Source organism: Ranitomeya variabilis, chromosome 6, assembly GCF_051348905.1.
Source record: "Ranitomeya variabilis isolate aRanVar5 chromosome 6, aRanVar5.hap1, whole genome shotgun sequence".
Classification (NCBI taxonomy): domain Eukaryota; kingdom Metazoa; phylum Chordata; class Amphibia; order Anura; family Dendrobatidae; genus Ranitomeya; species Ranitomeya variabilis.
In genome coordinates, this window is record NC_135237.1 from 250,408,525 (window position 1) to 250,429,062 (window position 20,538).

At 43.4% G+C, this 20,538-nt stretch overlaps 1 protein-coding gene across 9 annotated transcripts in view; it reads right to left on the minus strand.

Annotated features, from left to right (window-relative positions):
- Nucleotides 1-20,538, minus strand: part of LOC143782273 (synaptonemal complex protein 2-like) — a 286,543-nt gene that overhangs the window by 141,962 nt on the left and 124,043 nt on the right. For 8 of the 9 annotated variants that reach the window (XM_077269574.1, XM_077269571.1, XM_077269567.1 and 5 more), the window contains exons 8-9: nt 10,032-10,149; nt 9,197-9,249 (exon numbers count right to left, since the gene is read on the minus strand). The exons of the other annotated variant lie outside the window; for it this stretch is intronic. In XM_077269574.1, the coding sequence (XP_077125689.1) occupies nt 9,197-9,249; nt 10,032-10,149 (171 nt within the window). The remainder of the gene's footprint in view (nt 1-9,196; nt 9,250-10,031; nt 10,150-20,538) is intronic. 9 annotated transcript variants of the gene reach the window in all.

A 20,538-nucleotide genomic window follows, 5' to 3' on the forward strand; every position in this document is an offset into this window, starting at 1 on the left:
AGCAAGTATAATGGTTTATTGTTTTGGTTTTTTTTCTGGGGGCCATACATGCTAGGATGGGGATGGGGGACAATCATACCAGGATAGGGATGAGGGGGCCATGCATACCAGGATAGGGATGAGGGGGCCCTGCATACCAGGATAGGAATGAGGGTGCCATGCATACCAGGATAGGGATGAGGGAGTCATGCATACCAGGATAGGGATGAGGGGGCCATGCATACCAGGATAGGGATGAGGGGGCCCTGCATACCAGGATAGGGATGAGGGGGGCCATGCCTACCAGGATAGGGATGAGGGGGCCCTGCATACCAGGATAGGGATGAGGGGGCCCTGCATACCAGGATAGGGATGAGGGGGCCCTGCATACCAGGATAGGGATGAGGGGGCCATGCATACCAGTATAGGGATAAGGGGGCCCTGCATACCAGGATAGGGATGAGGGGGGCCATGCCTACCAGGATAGGGATGAGGGGGCCCTGCATACCAGGATAGGGATGAGGGAGTCATGCATACCAGGATAGGGATGAGGGGGCCCTGCATACCAGGATAGGAATGAGGGTGCCATGCATACCAGGATAGGGATGAGGGAGTCGTGCATACCAGGATAGGGATGAGGGGGCCTTGCATACCAGGATAGGGATGAGGTGGCCCTGCATACCAGGATAGGGATGAGGGGGGCCATGCCTACCAGGATAGGGATGAGGGGGCCCTGCATACCAGGATAGGGATGAGGGGGCCCTGCATACCAGGATAGGGATGAGGGGGCCCTGCATACCAGGATAGGAATGAGGGTGCCATGCCTACCAGGATAGGAATGAGGGTGCCATGCATACCAGGATAGGGATGAGGGGGCCATGCATACCAGGATAGGGATGAGGGGGCCCTGCCTACCAGGATAGGGATGAGGGGGCCCTGCATACCAGGATAGGGATGAGGGGGCCATGCATACCAGGATAGGGATGAGGGGGCCCTGCATACCAGGATAGGGATGAGGGGGCCATGTATACCAGGATAGGGAGGAGGGGGCCCTGCATACCAGGATAGGGAGGAGGGGGCCCTGCATACCAGGATAGGGATGAGGGGGCCATGTATACCAGGATAGGGAGGAGGGGGCCCTGCATACCAGGATAGGGAGGAGGGGGCCATGTATACCAGGATAGGGATGAGGAGGCCATGCATACCAGGATACGTGATATTGGTACAGAATTGACCACATTTTTTGCTTCGATTTTTTTTTTTATTTTTTTTATATAATTTCCTCTAAAACCTAGGTGAATCTTATGGTCCGATGCTTCTTATAGTAGGAGAGGCTGGGGCAGGAGCATACACCTCACATAGGAGAAGCTGGGGCAGAAGCATACACCTCAAATAGGAGAAGCTGGGGAAGGAGCATACACCTCACATAGGAGAAGCTGGGGCAGGAACATACACCTCACATAGGAGAAGCTGATCCAGCAGCATACACCTCACATAGGAGAAGCAGGAGCATACACCTCACATAGGAGAAGCTGGGGCAGGAGCATACACCTCACATAGTAGAAGCTGGGGCAGGAACATACACCTCACATAAGACATGCTGAAGCATATCCATCACATAGACGTTGGGGCTGGAACAAATACATCACAGGAAACAGTGAGTTTTGGGCATGTACATCACAGGACACAACAGGGCTGCAAAATGTACATTACAGGAGACACTGGAGATGCTGTTACTGCTATCTTCATGTGTGCGAACGGCACGCATTGCGAACAAATTCTGCCCACAAAGTATATACAGAAGCTGGCACTGGCCAGTGTCAGGACGTGATTCTTCAATGCATTCAATAATGCATGCTGAAGGCATGTGCTTGCAGTGCAAGAAGAGATTTAAAGGACTGACACCAGCAAAACATGGTTGTCGCACCTGGGAATCTGCCCTCGAACGGGAAGTTCCCTACCCCTGCACTAAATAGTAGGACATTGATCATAAGAACAATTTGCTTCAATGAATCTAAAATAAAAAGTTTGCAAAGAAAATAAATGTAATAGAAGCTGATATATTGTCATTACTAGTATTAACCCTTAATCCCCAAGGGTGGTTTGCATGTTAATGACCGGGTCAATTTTTAAGATTCTGACCAGCGTCCCTTTAGGAGGTTATAACTCTGGAACGCTTGCATGGATCCCGGTGATTCTAACATTGTTTTCTCGTGACATTATAGTGGTAAAATTCCTTTGATTTGTCTTGCGTTTATTTGTGGAAAAAAATTGAAAATTTTTTGAAAATTTCGCAATTTTCCAACTTTGAACTTTCATGCCTTAAATCACAGATACGGCACACAAAATACTTAATAAGTAACATTTTCCACATGTCTACTTTACATCAGCACAATTTTGAAACCAACATTTTTTTTTTTGTTAGGAAGTTATAAGGGTTAAAAGTTGACCAGCGATTTCTCATTTTTATACCACCATTTTTCTTTAGGGATGGACCACATCACATTTGAAGTCACTTTGAGGGATCTATATGATACAAAACACCCAAAAGTGAAACCAATCTAAAAACTCCCTCAGGGTGCTCAAAACCACAATCAAGAAGTTTATTAACCCTTCAGGTGCATCACAAGAATTTTTGGAATGTTTAACCCCTTTCTGACATCTGACGTACTATCCCGTCGAGGTGGGGTGGGCCCGTATGACCATCAACGGGATAGTACGTCATACGCGATCGGCCGCGCTCACGGGGGCATATCGCAGCTGACATCCGGCACTATGTGCCAGGAACGGTCACGGACCGCCCCCGGCACATTAACCCCCGGCACACCGCGATCAAACATGATCGCGGTGTACCGGCGGTATAGGGAAGCATCGCGCAGGGAGGGGGCTCCCTGCGGGCTTCCCTGAGACCCCCGGAGCAACGCGATGAGATCGCGTTGCTCCGAGGGTCTCCTACCTCCCTCCTCGCCGCAGGTCCCGGATCCAAGATGGCCGCGGCATCCGGGTCCTGCAGGGAGGGAGGTGGCTTACCGAGTGCCTGCTCAGAGCAGGCGCTGGTAAGCCTGCAGCCCTGCACAGCAGATCGCAGATCTGACAGAGTGCTGTGCACACTGTCAGATCACCGATCTGTAATGTCCCCCCCTGGGACAAAGTAAAAAAGTAAAAAAAAAATTCTCCACGTGTGTAAAAAAAAAAAAAAAAAAAAAAAATCCTAAATAAATAAAAAAAAAATATATTTATTATTCCCATAAATACATTTCTTTAGCTAAATAAAAAAAACAAAACAATAAAAGTACACATATTTAGTATCACCGCGTCCGTAACGACCCAACCTATAAAACTGCCCCACTAGTTAACCCCTTCAGTAAACACCGTAAGAAAAAAAAAAAACGAGGCAAAAAACAACGCTTTATTATGATACCGCCGAACAAAAAGTGGAATAACACGCGATCAAAAAGACTGATATAAATAACCATGGTACCGCTGAAAACGTCATCTTGTCCCGCAAAAAACGAGCCGCCATACAGCATCATCAGCAAAAAAATAAAAAAGTTATAGTCCTGAGAATAAAGCGATACCAAAATAATTATTTTTTCTATAAAATAGTTTTTATCGTATAAAAGCGCCAAAACATAAAAAAAATGATATAAATGAGATATCGCAGTAATCGTACTGACCCGAAGAATAAAACTGCTTTATCAATTTTACCAAACGCGGAACGGTATAAACGCCTCCCCCAAAAGAAATTCATGAATAGCTGGTTTTTGATCACTCTGCCTCACAAAAATCGGAATAAAAAGCGATCAAAAAATGTCACGTGTCCGAAAATGTTACCAATAAAAACGTCAACTCGTCCCGCAAAAAACAAGATCTCACATGACTCTGTGGACTCAAATATGGAAAAATTATAGCTCTCAAAATGTGGTAACGCAAAAAATATTTTTTGCAATGAAAAGCGTCTTTCAGTGTGTGACGGCTGCCAATCATAAAAATCCGCTAAAAAACCCGCTATAAAAGTAAATCAAACCCCCCTTCATCACCCCCTTAGTTAGGGAAAAATAAAAAAATAAAAAAATGTATTTATTTCCATTTTCCCATTAGGGTTAGGGTTAGGGCTAGAGTTAGGACTAGGGTTAGGGCTAGGGTTGGGGCTAGGGTTAGGGCTAGGGTTAGGGCTAGGGTTGGGGCTAGGGTTAGGGCTAGGGTTAGGGCTAGGGTTGGGGCTAGGGTTAGGGCTAGTGTTACGGCTAGTGTTAGGGCTAGTGATAGGGCTAGGGTTATTGCTAGGGTTAGGGCTAGGGTTGGGGCTAGGGTTGGGGCTACAGTTAGGGTTGGGGCTAAAGATAGCGTTAGGGTTTGGATTACATTTACGGTTGGGAATAGGGTTGGGTGTGTCTGGGTTAGAGGAGTGGTTAGGGTTACTGTTGGGATTAGGGTAAGGGGTGTGTTTGGATTAGGGTTTCAGTTATAATTGGGGGGTTTCCACTGGTTAGGCACATCAGGGGCTCCCCAAACGGGACATGGCATCCGATCTGAATTCCAGCCAATTCTGCGTTGAAAAAGGAAAACAGTGCTCCTTCCCTTCAGAGCTCTCCCGTGTGCCCAAACAGGGGTTTACCCCAACATATGGGGTATCAGCGTACTCAGGACAAATTGGACATCATCTTTTGGGGTCCAATTTCTCCTGCTACCCTTGGGAAAATACAAAACTGGGGGCCAAAAAATAAGTTTTGTGGGAAAAAAAAGATTTTTTATTTTCACGGCTCTGTGTTGTAAACTGTAGAGAAACACTTGGGGGTTCAAAGTTCTCACAACACATCTAAATAAGTTCCTTGGGGGGTCTAGTTTCCAATATGGGGTCACTAGTGGGGGGGTTTGTACTGTTTGGGTACATCAGGGGCTCTGCAAATGCAACGTGACGCCTGCAGATCAATCCATTTAAGTCTGCATTCCAAATGGCGCTCCTTCCCTTCCAAGCTCTGTCATGCGCCCAAACATTGTTTCTCCCCCATATATGGGGTATCAGCGTACTCAGGACAAATTGGACAACAACTTTTGGGGTCCAATTTATCCTGATACCCTTGTGAAAATACAAAACTGGGGGCTAAAAAATCATTTTTGTGAAAAAAAAAAGAATTTTTATTTTCACGGCTCTGCGTTATAAACTGTAGTGAAACACTTGGGGGTTAAAAGCTCTCAAAACACATCTAGATAAGTTCCTTAGGGGGTCTACTTTCCAAAATGGTGTCACTTGTGGGGTTTTTTAATGTTTAGGCACATCAAGGGCTCTCCAAACGCAACATGGCATCCCATCTTAATTCCAGTCAATTTTGCATTGAAAAGTAAAATAGCGCTCCTTCCCTTCCGAGCTCTGCTATCCGCCCAAACAGTGGTTTACCCCCACATATGGGGTATCGTCGTACTCAGGACAAATTGCACAACAACTTTTGTGGTCTAATTTCTTCTCTTACCCTTGGGGAAATAAAAAAATGGGGGCGAAAAGATCATTTTTGTGAAAAAATATGATTTTTTATTATTACGGCTCTGCATTATAAACTTCTGTGAAGCACTTGTTGGGTCAAAGTGCTCAACACACATCTAGATAAGTTCCTTAAGGGGTCTACTTTCTAAAATGGTGTCACTTGTGGGGGTTTCAATGTTTAGGCACATCAGGGGCTCTCCAAACGCAACATGGCGTCCCATCTCAATTCCAGTCAATTTTGCATTGAAAAGTCAAATGGCGCTCCTTCCCTTCCAAGCTCTGCCCTGCGCCCAAACAATGGTTTACACCGACATATGGGGTATCAGTGTACTCAGGACAAATTGTACAACAAATTTTGGGGTCTATTTTCTCCTGTTACCCTTGGTAAAATAAAACAAATTGGAGCTGAAATAAATTTTGTGTGAAAAAAAGTTAAATGTTCATTTTTATTTAAACATTCCAAAAATTCCTGTGAAACACCTGAAGGGTTAATAAACTTCTTGAAAGTGGTTTTGAGTCCCTTGAGGGGTGCAGTTTTTAGAATGGTGTCACACTTGGGTATTTTCTATCATATAGACCCCTCAAAATGACTTCAAATGAGATGTGGTCCCTAAATAAAATGGTGTTGTAAAAATGAGAAATTGCTGGTCAACTTTTAACCCTTATAACTTCATCACAAAAAAAAAATTTTGGTTCCAAAATTGTGCTGATGTAAAGTAGACATGTGGGAAATGTTACTTATTAAGTATTTTGCGTGACATATGTCTGTGATTTAAGGGCATAAAAATTCAAAGTTGGAAAATTGCGAAATTTTCAAAATTTTCGCCAAATATTAATTTTTTTCACAAATAAACGCAAGTTATATCGAAGAAATTTTACCACTATCATGAAGTACAATATGTCACGAGAAAACAATGTCAGAATCGCCAAGATCCGTTGAAGCGTTCCAGAGTTATAACCTCATAAAGGGACAGTGGTCAGAATTGTAAAAATTGGCCCGGTCATTAACGTGCAAACCACCCTTGGGGGTGAAGGGGTTAAAAAACAATGAATATTTAACTTTTTTTCACAAAAAAATTACTTTAGATCCAATTTGTTTTATTTTACCAAAGGTAACAGGAGAAGTTTATAATGTAGAGCCGTAAAAATAAAAAATCATATTTTTTTCCACAAAAATGATTTTTTGACCCCAATTTTTTATTTTCCCAAAGGTAACAGGAGAAATTGGACCCCAAAAGTTGTTGTGCAATTTGTCCTGAGCGCGCTGATACCCCATATGTGGGGGTAAACCACTGTTTGTGTGCATGTCAGAGCTCGGAAGGGGAGCGGCGTCGTTTGATTTTTCAATGTAAAATTGGCTGGAATTGAGATAGGACGCCATATCACGTTTGGAGAGCCTCTGATGTGTCTAAACAGTGGAAACCCCCAACAAGTGACAACATTTTGGAAAGTAGAACCCTTAAGGAACTTATCTAGATGTGTGGTGAGCACTTTGAACCCCCAAGTGCTTCACAGAAGTTTATAATGTAGAGCCGTAAAAATAAAAAATCATATTTCTTCACAAAAATACTATTTTCGCCCCCAATTTTTTATTTTCCCAAGGGTAACAGGAGAAATTAGACCACAAAAGTTGTTGTGCAATTTGTCCTGAGTACGCTGATACCCCGTATGTGGGGGTAAACCACTGTTTGGGCGCATGGCAGAGCTCGGAACGGAAGGAGCACAATTTTACTTTTTCAATGCAGAATTGGCTGGAATTGAGATCGGACGCCATGTTGCGTTGGAGAGCCCCTGATGTGCCTAAATAGTGGAAAACCCCCAATTCTAACTCCAACTCTAACCTGAACACACCCCTAACCCCAATCCCAACCCTAACCATAACGCTATCCACACCCCTAACCCGAACACGCCCCTAACCCTAATCCCAACCCTAATTACACTCCTAACTCCAACACACCCCTAACCCTAATCCCAATCCTAATCATAACCCTAACCACATCCATAATGCTGACACACCCCTAACCCTAACCATAATCCCAACTGTAATCCAAACCCTAACCCCATCTCTAGCCCCAACCCTAACCCTAACTTTAGCCCCAACCTTAACTGTAACTTTAGCATCAACCCTAACCCTAGCCATAACGTTAGCCCCAACCCTAACTTTAGCCCCAACCCTAAACCCAACTTTAGCCCCAACCCTAACTTAAGCCCTAACCCTAACGGGAAAATGGAAATAAATCCCTTTTTTTATTTTATTATTTTTCCCTAACAAGGGGGTGATAAAGGGGGGGGTTGATTTACTATTTATAGCGGGTTTTAATAGCGGGTTTTTGTTTGGCAGCTGTCACACACTAAAAGACGCTTTTTATTGCAAAAAATAGTTTTGCATCACCACATTTTGAGAAATATAGTTTTAATATTTTGGCCCACAGAGTCATGTGAGGTCTTCTTTTTTGCGGGACAAGTTGTCATTTTTATTGGTACCATTTTAGACCACATGACATTTTTTGATCACTTTTTATAACGATTTTTGTGAGGCAGAATGAACAAAAAAACCAATTCATGAATTTCTTTTGGGTGGAGCGTTTATACCGTTCCACGTGTGGTAAAATTGATAAGGCAGTTTTATTCTTTGGGTCAGTACGATTACAGTGATACCTTATTTATATCTTTTTTCATGTTTTGGCACTTTTATACACAAAAAACTATTTTATATAAAAAATAATAAATTTTGCATCGCTTTATTCTGGCGGCAATAACTTTTTAATTTTTTTGCTGATGATGCTGTATGGCGGCTCGTTTTTTTGCGGGACAAGATGTCGTTTTCAGCGGTACCATGTTTATTTATATCCATTTTTTGACCGCATGTTATTCCAGTTTTTTTGAGGCAGTATGATGATAAAGCATTGTTTTTTGCCTTGTTTTTTAATTTTTTTTACCGTGTTCACTGAAGGGGTTAACTAGTGGGCCAATCTTATAGGTCGGGTCGTTACGGACACGGCGATACTAAATATGTGTTACTTTCATTGGTTTGTTTTTTTATTTACATAAAGAAATGTATTTTTTGGGAAAAATATTTATTCTTATATTCTTTTCTTTATTTAGGAATGTTTCAAAAAATATTTTTACATGTAAATTTTTTTTTTTTACTTTTTTACATTGTCCCAGGGTGGGACATCACTGTATAAAGTCAGATCGCTGATCTGACACTTTGCACAGCACTGTGTCAGATCAGCGATCTGACAGGCAGTGTAGGAGGCTTCTCAGCACCTGCTCTCAGTAAGCACTGACAAGCCACCTCCCTGGTCCAGAAGGACCCTGCAGCCATCTTGGATCTGGGGGCCTGCAGGGAGGAGACCCTCGGAACAACGCAATCACATTGCGTTGTTCTGACGGTCTCAGGGAAGCACGTAGAGAACCCCCTCCCTGCGCAATGATTCCCTATGCCATTGGAACACTGCGATCTTGTACGATCGCAGTGTTCCGGTGGTTAAATGCCGGGAGCGGTCCGTGACCGCTCCTGGCACATAGTGCCGGGTGTCAGCTGTGATAATCAGCTGTGATAATCAGCTGACACCTGGCCGCGTTCCCCCCGTGAGCGCGGCTGATCGCGTATCACGTACTATCCCGTCGATGGTCAGACAGGCCCAGGTCACCTTGATGGGATTGTACATCGGATGGCAGAAAGGGGTTAATATTACCCAAAAGATAAAAAAACAAACAAAAATAACATACCATCTTCGAGGGCTTGTTTTCATCCCCAGAACTGTACGAAGGCTGGGGAAGTACTGAAATAATTAAAACTAAGTAAGTACAGAGTATATACAAACACTTTTCACTTCAGTTTGTGGACAAGGCTTAGTCAGGCTAATTTATTTACTTCTTACACAAAGGCAAGAAATTAAAAAGATTGTATAGGTTTTTTAATATATTGCTAATATAAAAGTGTCTATATAACTTCCCAATCAAGTATTACAATTTAACAGAGTATGGATATCTTGCATTAACCCTCATAAAATTTAAGGGTTAATAGCGTACTAACCAAAAACCCGGCTAGCGGAAGGAAATTAAGTGCCGGGGTTTGCTTACAGTCGGCACTCACTCTGTATTGAGCAATGACTAACCACTCTAGGCTCTCACTTCTACAACTGAAAGCCAGCGGCTTGAAAGAGAAATTAACGTTGATTTTCACCCAGCAACAGTGTTTTCAGTAAGGGAGTTAGGCAACACTGTTAACGCTATTAATATGCAGATTGACCCTATATAAGCAGGTCAATAGTCTTTCGGGACATGACCGGTCCCTTTAATGTATTTTAACCATAGAAGTGAATGGGGTGAATAGTGTTCAGTCCTTGTATTGTTTTGTATACAAAATAGAATACTGGTAACAGAATCTAATTAAAGGAATCTGTCACCAGGTTTTCGCTGCCTCATCTGAGAGCAGCACGATGTAGTGGCAGAGACCACATTATACTGCTCTCAGATAAAATGACAAAAAGCGAATAACAGACTCTCTTTTACATGATAAGAAATTTGTGCCATTTTATGATGTAAAAATGACTTGTGTTACCTTTACTCTTTTGCCCTTTACGACTGTTGTCAACAGATTTTGCTAAGGATTTTCTAGAAGCTTCTACGAGCCCGCTTAGGTCACTCCCTGAAGGACTGCTCTCGTTATTGTGTACAGCCTGCAGAAGTCAAGATGTGTCAAGTTATAATAAAACAATGCGAAGCCCTTTACTAAAGAATAGCAGAAGGCGCACGTAAGCAATGATTTCTAATGATCCAATGCAACCAGAATGAAATTACAATAGTTTTAAATTTAACCAGTTCAAGACTAGGGGCAGTTTGAGATTTTTTTTATACATGCTGCTTAAAGAGCTGTAATATTTTTTTATTTTTTTTTCCATCGGTCATTCAAGTGATTTTTGTATCTTTCTTTGTGATGCATGGGGCTTCATTGTTATATCAGCAAAACAAAAAGATACTATACCAGTGATTTAAGTGGGATAGTAAGTGTCTGATATTCCTATATTTTTTAGAACTAAAATACGTTTACAAAAATTTTCCACATTACATAATTATTTTTATACACTCACCGGCCACTTTATTAGGTACACCATGCTAGTAACGGGTTGGACCCCCTTTTGCCTTCAGAACTGCCTCAATTCTTCGTGGCATAGATTCAACAAAGTGCTGGAAGCATTCCTCAGAGATTTTAGTCCATATTGACATGATGGCATCACACAGTTGCCGCAGATTTGTCGGCTGCACATCCCAAAGATGCTCCATACAAGGCAGGATGGATCCATGCTTTCATGTTGTTTACGCCAAATTCTGACCCTACCATCCGAATGTCGCAGCAGAAATCGAGACTCATCAGACCAAGCAACGTTTTTCCAATCTTCTACTGTCCAATTTCGATGAGCTTGTACAAATTGTAGCCTCAGTTTCCTGTTCTTAGCTGAAAGGAGTGGTACCCGGTGTGGTCTTCTGCTGCTGTAGCCCATCTGCCTCAAAGTTCGACGCACTGTGCGTTCAGAGATGCTCTTAGGCCTACCTTGGTTGTAACGGGTGGCGATTTGAGTCACTGTTGCCTTTCTATCAGCTCGAACCAGTCTGCCCATTCTCCTCTGACCTCTGGCATCAACAAGGCATTTCCGCCCACAGAACTGCCGCTCACTGGATTTTTTTTCTTTTTCGGACCATTCTCTGTAAACCCTAGAGATGGTTGTGCGTAAAAATCCCAGTAGATCAGCAGTTTCTGAAATACTCAGACCAGCCCTTCTGGCACCAACAACCATGCCACGTTCAAAGGCACTCAAATCACCTTTCTTCCCCATACTGATGCTCGGTTTGAACTGCAGGAGATTGTCTTGACCATGTCTACATGCCTAAATGCACTGAGTTGCCGCCATGTGATTGGCTGATTAGAAATTAAGTGTTAACAAGAAGTTGGACAGGTGTACCTAATAAAGTGGCCAGTGAGTGTATATCGGCCCAATTATTTTTTGAGGGGGTAGAGGGGAGCAGAGCTAGTAACAGCAATTTGGATTGACAGTTGTTTTCTTTCCATGCAGTCTTTCCAGCTGCTCTGGCTACTAACACCCCCAAGCAGCATCCCATCCCCTTCGCTCACACTGAGTGTATTATCTCCCTTACAGCATCCTTCCCGGGCTCCAACTGTGGGGTCCCTCCTATATTTTAAAACCAACGCAGCAAAGCTATTCTCAGGCTGGTAAGGGGCCGTGGCCCCCCCAGCCTAACAGCAGCCCGCAGCTGCCAAGAAAAGGCCCATCTATTAGATGCGCCAATTCTGGAGCTCTGCCCCGTTCTTCCCACTTGCCCTGTAGTGGGGTTAATGTCACCTTCCTACTGTAAAGTGACATTAAGCCGGCTTAGTAATGGAGAGGTGTCAATAAGACACCTCTCCATTACTAATCCTATAGTTGTTAAAGGGTTAATCAAACACCACTCAGTAAGAAAAAAGTCTTTTAATGAAATAAAACAATATACACAGTTTGGCATTTTCCCATGCTGAAGAGTTCATTTTACTTCAGGCCGGCAGGGAGAGCAGCTTCAGTGACGTCACCACTAGTCACTGAAGCTCCACTCCCAGTATTTCATTCATTCCACAGTAGTTTACAGCCAGGAGCTGTCGCATTAGCTCCGCTCCCAGTTGTAAACTGTACATACCCCCGATATGGATTACGATGTGGGACTGACTGTATGATGGACAGGTATGGGTATACTGTTTGTTTTTTATTTTAACATTTATTTTTTTTTTACAGGAGATCGAGGGCTTAGCTTGGAATGGCAGACTAATAAAGATGGAAAAGCTGTGTATATTGTTTTATTTAATTAAAAGACTTTTTTCTTACTGTGTGGTGTTTGATTAACCCTTTAACAACTATAGGATTAGTAATGGATAGGTGTCTTATTGACACCTCTCCATTACTAAGCTGGCTTAATGTCACCTTAGAATAGGAAGTTGACATTAACCCCTCATTACCCCACTTGCCACCACTACAGGGCAAGTGGGAAGAACCATGAGCCGCATGTATGACACACATGGACAGCAAAATTTTAACAAAGCGAAAAAAGGTAGGGGCAGACTAAACTACTCTCACCAGTAGGGAGAACATTGGTCTAGACATTAACCCCTTCATGACGAAGGCATTTTCCGTTTTGCGGGTTCGTTTTTTGCTACCCTTCGTAACTTTTTTTATTTTTCAGTCAATATGGCCATTAGTGAGCTTTCTATTTGCAGGCCGAGTTGTACTTTTGAACGACACCATTGGTTTTAACAGATCTTGTACTGGAAAACGGGAAAAAAATTCCAAGTGCGGTGAAATTGCAAAAAAAAGTGCAATCCCACAGTTGTTTTTTGTTTAGCTTTTTTACTAGGTTCACTAAATGGTAAAACTGACCTGCCATTATGATTCTACAGTTCATTACGAGTTCATAGACACCAAACATGTCTAGGTGCTTTTTTTATCTAAGTGATGAAAAAAAAATCAAAACTTTGCTAAAAAAATAAATACAAATTTGCGCCATTTTCCAATACCTGTAGCATGTCCATTTTTGGTGATCTTGGGCTGGGTGAGGGCTTATTTTTTGCATGCGAAGCTGAAGTTTTTAATGATACCATTCTGGTGAAGATACAATCTTTTGATCGCCCGTTATTGCATTTTAATGAAATGTTGCGGCGATCGAAAAACTGTAATTCTGGCATTTGACTTTTTTTTTCGCTACGCCATTTAGCGATCAGGTTAATTCTTGTTTAATTGATAGACCTGGCGATTCTGAAAGCGTTGATACCAAATATGTGTATGCTTGATTTTTTTTAAATTGTTTTATTTTGAATGGGGCAACAGGAGGGAGATTTGAACTTTTATTTTTTTTATATTTTAAAAAAAAACAACTTTTTTTTTTTTTTTTTTTTTTACTTTTGACATGCTTCAATAGTCTCCATGGGAGACTAGAAGCTGCCATACCCCGATCGGCTCTGCTACATACAGGCAATGCTCAGATCACCTGTATGTAGCAAAATGCCTCACTTGCTATGAGCGCTGACCACCTTGTGGCGCTCACAGCAATGCGGCAGTGACAACCATAGAGGTCTCAAGGAGACCTCTGGTTGTGATACCAACCCATCGGTGACCTGCGATCATGCGACAGGGGTCACCAATGGACGGATTTCAGCCGCGATTGCTGGAAGTGTATAACATGTTTATTTACTCCTGATGAACCTCATGCGAGAGGGGAAATGCGTCGAGTTTACTTTTTCATAGACATGCTTGCTGTTTTTTTCACTAATTATTATGAGAGTTCATCTCTTCACATATATGCTCTCTTTTTTGGACTAATTGATGTAGGACCTATTGAGTATATGTGTGATGTTTACATTGGCTCCAACTATGGAAAAATGTAAATTGTTCTTTTAGTCTATAAACGTCTGACATGTCTCCGAATTTCCAAGCAATAAATTTTGTATTTTTTTCTGAAAAGGAGAAATGGTAAAAAAAAAAAAAAAAAAAAAACCCAGTGCTTTCAGACCTCAAATAATGCAAAGAAAACAAGGTCATAATCATTTAGAAACAACAATACTAATGTTTTAACTCAGGAAGAGTTCAGAAATCAATATTTTGTGGAATAACCATGATTTTTAATCACAGCTTTCATGCATCTTGGCATGCTTTCCACCAGTCTTTCACACTGCTCCTGGCACAAAAATTTAAGCAGTACTTCTTTGTTTGATGGCTTGTGACTATCCAGCATCTTCTTAGATTCCAGAGGTTTTCAATGGGGTTCAGGTAATATTGTTAAAGCAATCACTCTGCTATATTCTCACCCATCAGCGTTGGTTCCTGTCTCTGGAATGATGTCGGATAGGTTTACTATTACTAACGGGACGAGACACTCATGTCCGCTATCACCCCTTATATTCGCTTAGGTGATTGAGCCTCTAGCGGAGAAAATTAGATCTCACTCGATGATATCAGGAATCCAGGTGAATAAAACAGAACACAAAATAGGTTTATTTGCGGACGTCATCATTCTAGCGCTAACAAACCCGACAGAGTCATTACCGGCAGCAATGCAAATAATCGAATCGTATACTAAAACATCATATTATAAACTAAACGTGTCTAAATGCCAGGTTTTAAACCTAACCCCATTCATAAAACACCCAAAAAACTTTGAGAATAAATACCCTTTTAAATGGGAAAATTACTATATTGAGTATTTAAGTATTCGGCCGACACTCTCAGCAGATAAAATCCAAACTGACATCTTACGCATGAAGAAACACGAACTATCATGGCTGGGCAGGATCACGTTGGTGAAAATGTTTATTCTCCCACAAATACTTTATTTGTTCCGCAATCTCCCTGTCATTTTTACAAAAGAAAATATTAAAAGAGATTCAAGCAATGATTTTAAAATACATCTGGTAAGAGAAAAAACCCAGAGGCTAAGCGGAGACGCTTTACATCCCTATGAGTAAGGGTGGCCTGAGTGCCCCTCAGTGGTCCGTTACTACAGGGCCGCATTATTTGAACAGTTATGATTCATGTGGAATAATTATGACGACCGGCACTGTAAAACATCTGATGAGAACCTCCAATGGAGAGAGAGAGAGAAAGATTGAGAGAGAGAGATTGATTTTTCCCATGCCAGAATCAAAAACAAAGCTTCTGGGCATGCTCAATGTGTAAAAAATGGATTCGGTAGCCGGAACCGTTCATTCACACACCCGTCCCATGCGTTTATTGCCAGAAACGTCCCTTCAGGCTTTTTCGCCGCACGGAAAAAACATTGCAGTGAACGGTTTTTTCTGTCCGGCAAAAAAGCCTGAAGGGACAGATCCGGCACAAAATGGATGAAACGCATGTCCCTCAGGCACAATCCGGCGCTAATACAACTCTATGGGAAAAAAAAACAGATCTGGCGTAAAAAAAAACGGATCCGTTTTTTTCCGGAATTGCCGGTTTGTGCCTGAAACAAAAAACCTGATGTGTGAAAGCAGCCTTATAAATTAGGCCTTATACAATCCGCATTTCTCAAAGCTCCCATAGAGACACTGGAACGTTGTATCCCGGACCTCAAACTTAAAAATTGGAATTTACCCAAAACCACCTCAATTGGGAACCTATACGAGGGGGAGGAAATAATTACTTTTTCATCATTGCGAAATAAATACAATGTCCCTCATAGGGATTTTTACAAATATTTGCAGATCCGGCATTTCCTAACTGAAAGGAAAAAACAGATGCCTGCACCGCCATCTAAACTATACTCTCTGCTGATGACCCCGACGTCACAGATTAGGGCGCTGTCCACAAGCTGTATGTTGGAGAATACCCTGCCCTCTCTAACTACATACCTGCAAAAGTGGGAAAAAGACCTAAACTGCACATTCACACCGGATCAGTGGAGGGCATCTTTCTCAATTATTGGAAGCCAATCTAAATGTATTAACCACATAGAAAATGCAAGGAAATTGTTATATAGGTGGTATTTCACTCCCAATAGACTGACTAGGATGTTCCGCAGTTCCCCAGACACGTGCTGGAGGTGTGGAGACCCCAGTGCAGACATGCCACATATATGGTGGAGTTGTGACAGAATCAGGGTGAGTGTCCACGGCAAGTTAACGCTGCGTGATTGACGCTGCAGCGTCAAACACGCAGCGTCCAGATGTTCCAGCATAGTGGAGGGGATTGTTTGAAATCCCGTGTCCACTATGCGTGGAATCCCGCACGCGGCGGCCCTGCGACTCCGGACATGCTGCGCGTCGTTTCAGATCGCAGCATGTCCGTGCTACCTGCGGCGACGCTGCGACGCCGCAGGTAATATCACAGGGCCCTATGGCGAGGGGTGCGATGATCCCGGATGTGTACTGTACACATCCGGCATGATCGCGTCCCAGAAAGGGGGCGGAGCTTAGCGCCAAGCGGCTTCTCCGCTGCGGCGATACCGCCGGCCATCCTGAGCGTGGACATGCAGCCTTAGGGCTGTCCCACACGTCCAGATAATTCCGGTACCGGAATAAATCGGTACCGGAGTTATCCGTGTGCCTGGGAACTCACGTAGGCCATACGTGCGGCACACGTGTGCCGCCCGTATGGCGAGTGGGTACCACACGGAGCGTGTGGTACCCACGCGTGTGGTACCCTGCATCGTGCTAAAGCCGCGATTCATATGTTCCCTGCAGCAGCTTTTGCTGCAGAGAAAATATGAATAATAGTGTTTAAAATAAAGATCTATGTGTCCGCCGCCCTCCCACCCCCTGTGCGCCCCCCCGCTGTTCAGAAAATACTTACCCGCCTCCCTCGCTGCTTCCTGGTCTGGCCGCGGCTTCTAGTGTATGCGGTCACGTGGGGCCGATCATTTACAGTCATGAATATGTGGCTCCACCTCCCATAGGGGCGGAGCCGACTATTCATGATTGTAAATGAGCGGCCCCACGTGACCGCATACAGTAGGAGGCGCGGGGCAGAGAGGAAGGAGTGACAGCCAACGTGGGAGCGGGTGAGTATTTTCAGAACAGCGGGGGGGCGCACAGGGGGTGGGAGGGCGGCGGACACATAGATCTTTATTTTAAACACTATTATTCATATTTTCTCTGCAGCAAACGCTGCTGCAGGGAACATATGAATCGCGGCTTCAGCACCAGTGGGGGGGACAGCGCTTACTGTAGCGCTGTCTCCTGCACGCACACGGACCCCAGACGGAGAAGGTCCGTGTGTGGTCCGTGTTTTACACGGACCCATTGACTTTAATGGGTCCTCGTAATACGTGCGCTCCCACGAACACTGACATGTCTCCGTGTTTGGCACACGGAGACACGGTCCGCAAAAAATCAATGACATCTGAACAGATTCATTGATTTTTATGGGTCTACGTGTGTCAGTGTCTCCGGTACGTGAGGAAACTGTCACCTCACGTACCGGAGCCACTGACGTGTGAAACCGGCCTTAGACGTCTGTGGGAAGCCATAGATCATCTGATGTTCCAGCAGGCGTTACTCGCTACTGATTTGGACTCGTTTCCCTATGAGTTCCGTACAGTGATTGTACATATTATTGCAGCAACAAGAATCAAAATTGCAAGTTACTGGAAAAACTCCAAATGCCCCTAACTGTCTGAGGTCATGTCACTGATCAACGAGAATTGCCTATCAGAAAAGATAATTGCTACATCTAATAATAATATAGCTCAATATTATACAAAATGAAACAATTGGTTATCTTTCCGTTTAAATACCGTTATGAAATAATTTTGCAGATTCGCACATAGAGAATGTGATTAGATAGTTACTGTAATGTCACCATTTCCCCTCTCCTCTTCCCTTCCCTAATCCCCATAACATTGTGTTAATCATTAAGAATGTACTGTCAATAAGGCTACTTTCACACTAGGGTTAACTGCATTACGTCGCAAATCGTCTTTTTTCAGAAAAAAAGCATCCTGCAAAAGTGTTTGCAGGATGCATTTTTTCCCCATAGACTTGTATTGGCGACGTATTGCGACGGATTGGCATACGTCGTGTCCGTCGTACGACGTATGTGTCGAAATTTGGCGACACGTCGTCGGCAAAAAACTTTGATTGTAACGTTTTTTGTCTCCGCCTAAAAAACGTGTCGCGACGCATCCTGCGGCATGCGTCGTTGGCTACAATGAAAGCCTATGAGCGACGGATGCGTTGGGACACGTCGTACGACGCAATGCAGCGCTGCAATACGTTTTTTTACACTGAGCATGCTCAGAAGCTGGATTTTGTTGCCAATTGGCCAGACACCCCCAAATCTATATAAACCTGGCCTGGGCCTTCAACCCCACATATGCCAGCAAGACCCAGAGAGGAGAAGACTGCCAGCAAGACCCCAGCCAGCCACAAGACCCCAGCCAGCCACAAGACCCCAGCCAGCCACAAGACCCCAGCCGGCCACAAGACCCCAGCCGGCCAGAGGAGCCTGCCAGAGGAGCCTGCCACAGGAGCCAGCCATAAGACTCCAGCAAGCCAGCCACAAGACTCCAGCAAGCCTGCCACAAGACTCCAGCCACCATAGAGCCAGTGTGAGTATTGCAATTTTTGTGTGCATCTGTGTGCCTGTGCATTTGTGTGTGTATGAGGTACTGACTACAGCAAGAGCTTAAAACCTGAAGAGAACCAGAGGCCTGCCATCGTCCTGCACCAGCCAGTGCCATGCTAAGAGTCCAGATCCACCCTGATGCCAGCCACTGTGAAGACATGCAGCTCCAGCCAAAGGATTGTCAGCCTTTTTTACGTGTGTGTGTATGTGTGTGCGTATGCGTCTTCTGATTGGGTCCACCTTTCTGCCTTTGTTGTACATATGTGTATTTGAATAAAGCTTATGTGCTTGTGTGTGTGTGTGTGTGTGTGTGTGTGTGTGTGTGTGTGTGTATTTTTGTACGGCTGTGTGCTTTTGTAAGTATGTCTTCATGTGCCTGCACCTTATTATGCCTTCGCCAATCTTATGCCTGTTCATGTGGGAGGGTATGTGTCCACGTTCAGGATTGCATCAGGATTTGGTCAGGATTTTTCATTAGTATTTGTGTGGGTGATAAATGCAGAAGTGGTGCATATGTTTCTATTATACTTTTCCTCTAATTGTTACACTCCTGGTTTTGGATTACAAATACTGATGGAAAATCCTGACCAAATCCTGATGCAATCCTGAACGTGGACACATACCAGGCATGTTTGTGCGCATCATGTTGATTGCATGTGCATTTGTCCATGCCTAATTGGTTAATTGCCTTTTTCGGATGGATTTACTAAGTATAGTGGTCTGTGCAGCATGTGGTTTAAATGTGTGTATTTTTTTTTTATTTTTTTTATTTTTTTTTTAAATCTGATGTATTTTTGCAAAGTGTAGTCTGCAGCTTGTGGTTTGAATGTGTGTGTGTTTTTTTTTCTATTTAAAAGTGTTGATTTTCTGTTGAAACCATTCGCAGTTGATGTACCGTACTTGTATTTAAAATAAAGAGCATTTCAGCTCCCAATTGTGATGTGAAGGAAAAAATAAAATAAATAAATAAAATAAAATGTTTGTTAATAAAAATGTCTGTAGTATCATTTCAGAAAGGTAAATTTAAAACTGGTGTATGTACCAAAGGTTACACATGCAATAAAGAGTTGGTTGACATCTCACTTTTTAATAAAGGTTATACTTTAAAGGTTTTTTGGGGGAGGTGATTTTTGAAAATAAAATGTGGTAAATATATTTTTACATGGTGGGTTCACATTTAAAAATATTTTTTTTGGGACATGGAAATGAATGGTCTAACGTGCACCTGTTTTTGGGTTTTGGTGTTCACCTTTAATGAACATTTCTCACATCATTTCAGCAGGGTGTTTATCTTAAACATTACCTAGGTTCAGGGGGTGGTCTAACTATAAATCCATTATACTTATTACAGATACACCAGGGACCAGGACCACATCCGCCGCCGTCTGTCTTGCAAACCTGGAAGTCAACCAGGACCTGCCCACCAGGACCACAGCCACCAATCTTTTAAAGTAAGTTTTGAAGACCCCAAATCTGCTACTTCAATGTGTAGAGCAGATTGCAAGTGTCTTTTAACTTACAGATACACCAGGACCACAGCCGCTGCAAGCCGCCGCCGCCTCTAGTCCCAACCAGGACCACAGCTGCAGCAAGCCGCCGCCGCCTCTAGTCCCAACCAGGACCACAGCCACCAATCTTTTAAAGCAAGTTTTGAAGACCCCAAATCTGCTACTTCATTGTGTAGAGCAGATTGCAAGTGTCTTTTAACTTACAGATACACCAGGACCACAGCCGCAGCAAGCCGCCGCCGCCTCTAGTCCCAACCAGGACCACAGCCACCAATCTTTTAAAGTAAGTTTTGAAGACCCCAAATCTGCTACTTCAATGTGTAGAGCAGATTGCAAGTGTCTTTTAACTTACAGATACACCAGGACCACAGCTGCCGGCTTGCTACAGCAACAATGTCCTCTTCTGACAGCCCTCCTCCACAGCAACAGCGTGTATCGGTAAGTTAACACAAAAAAAGTAGTTTTT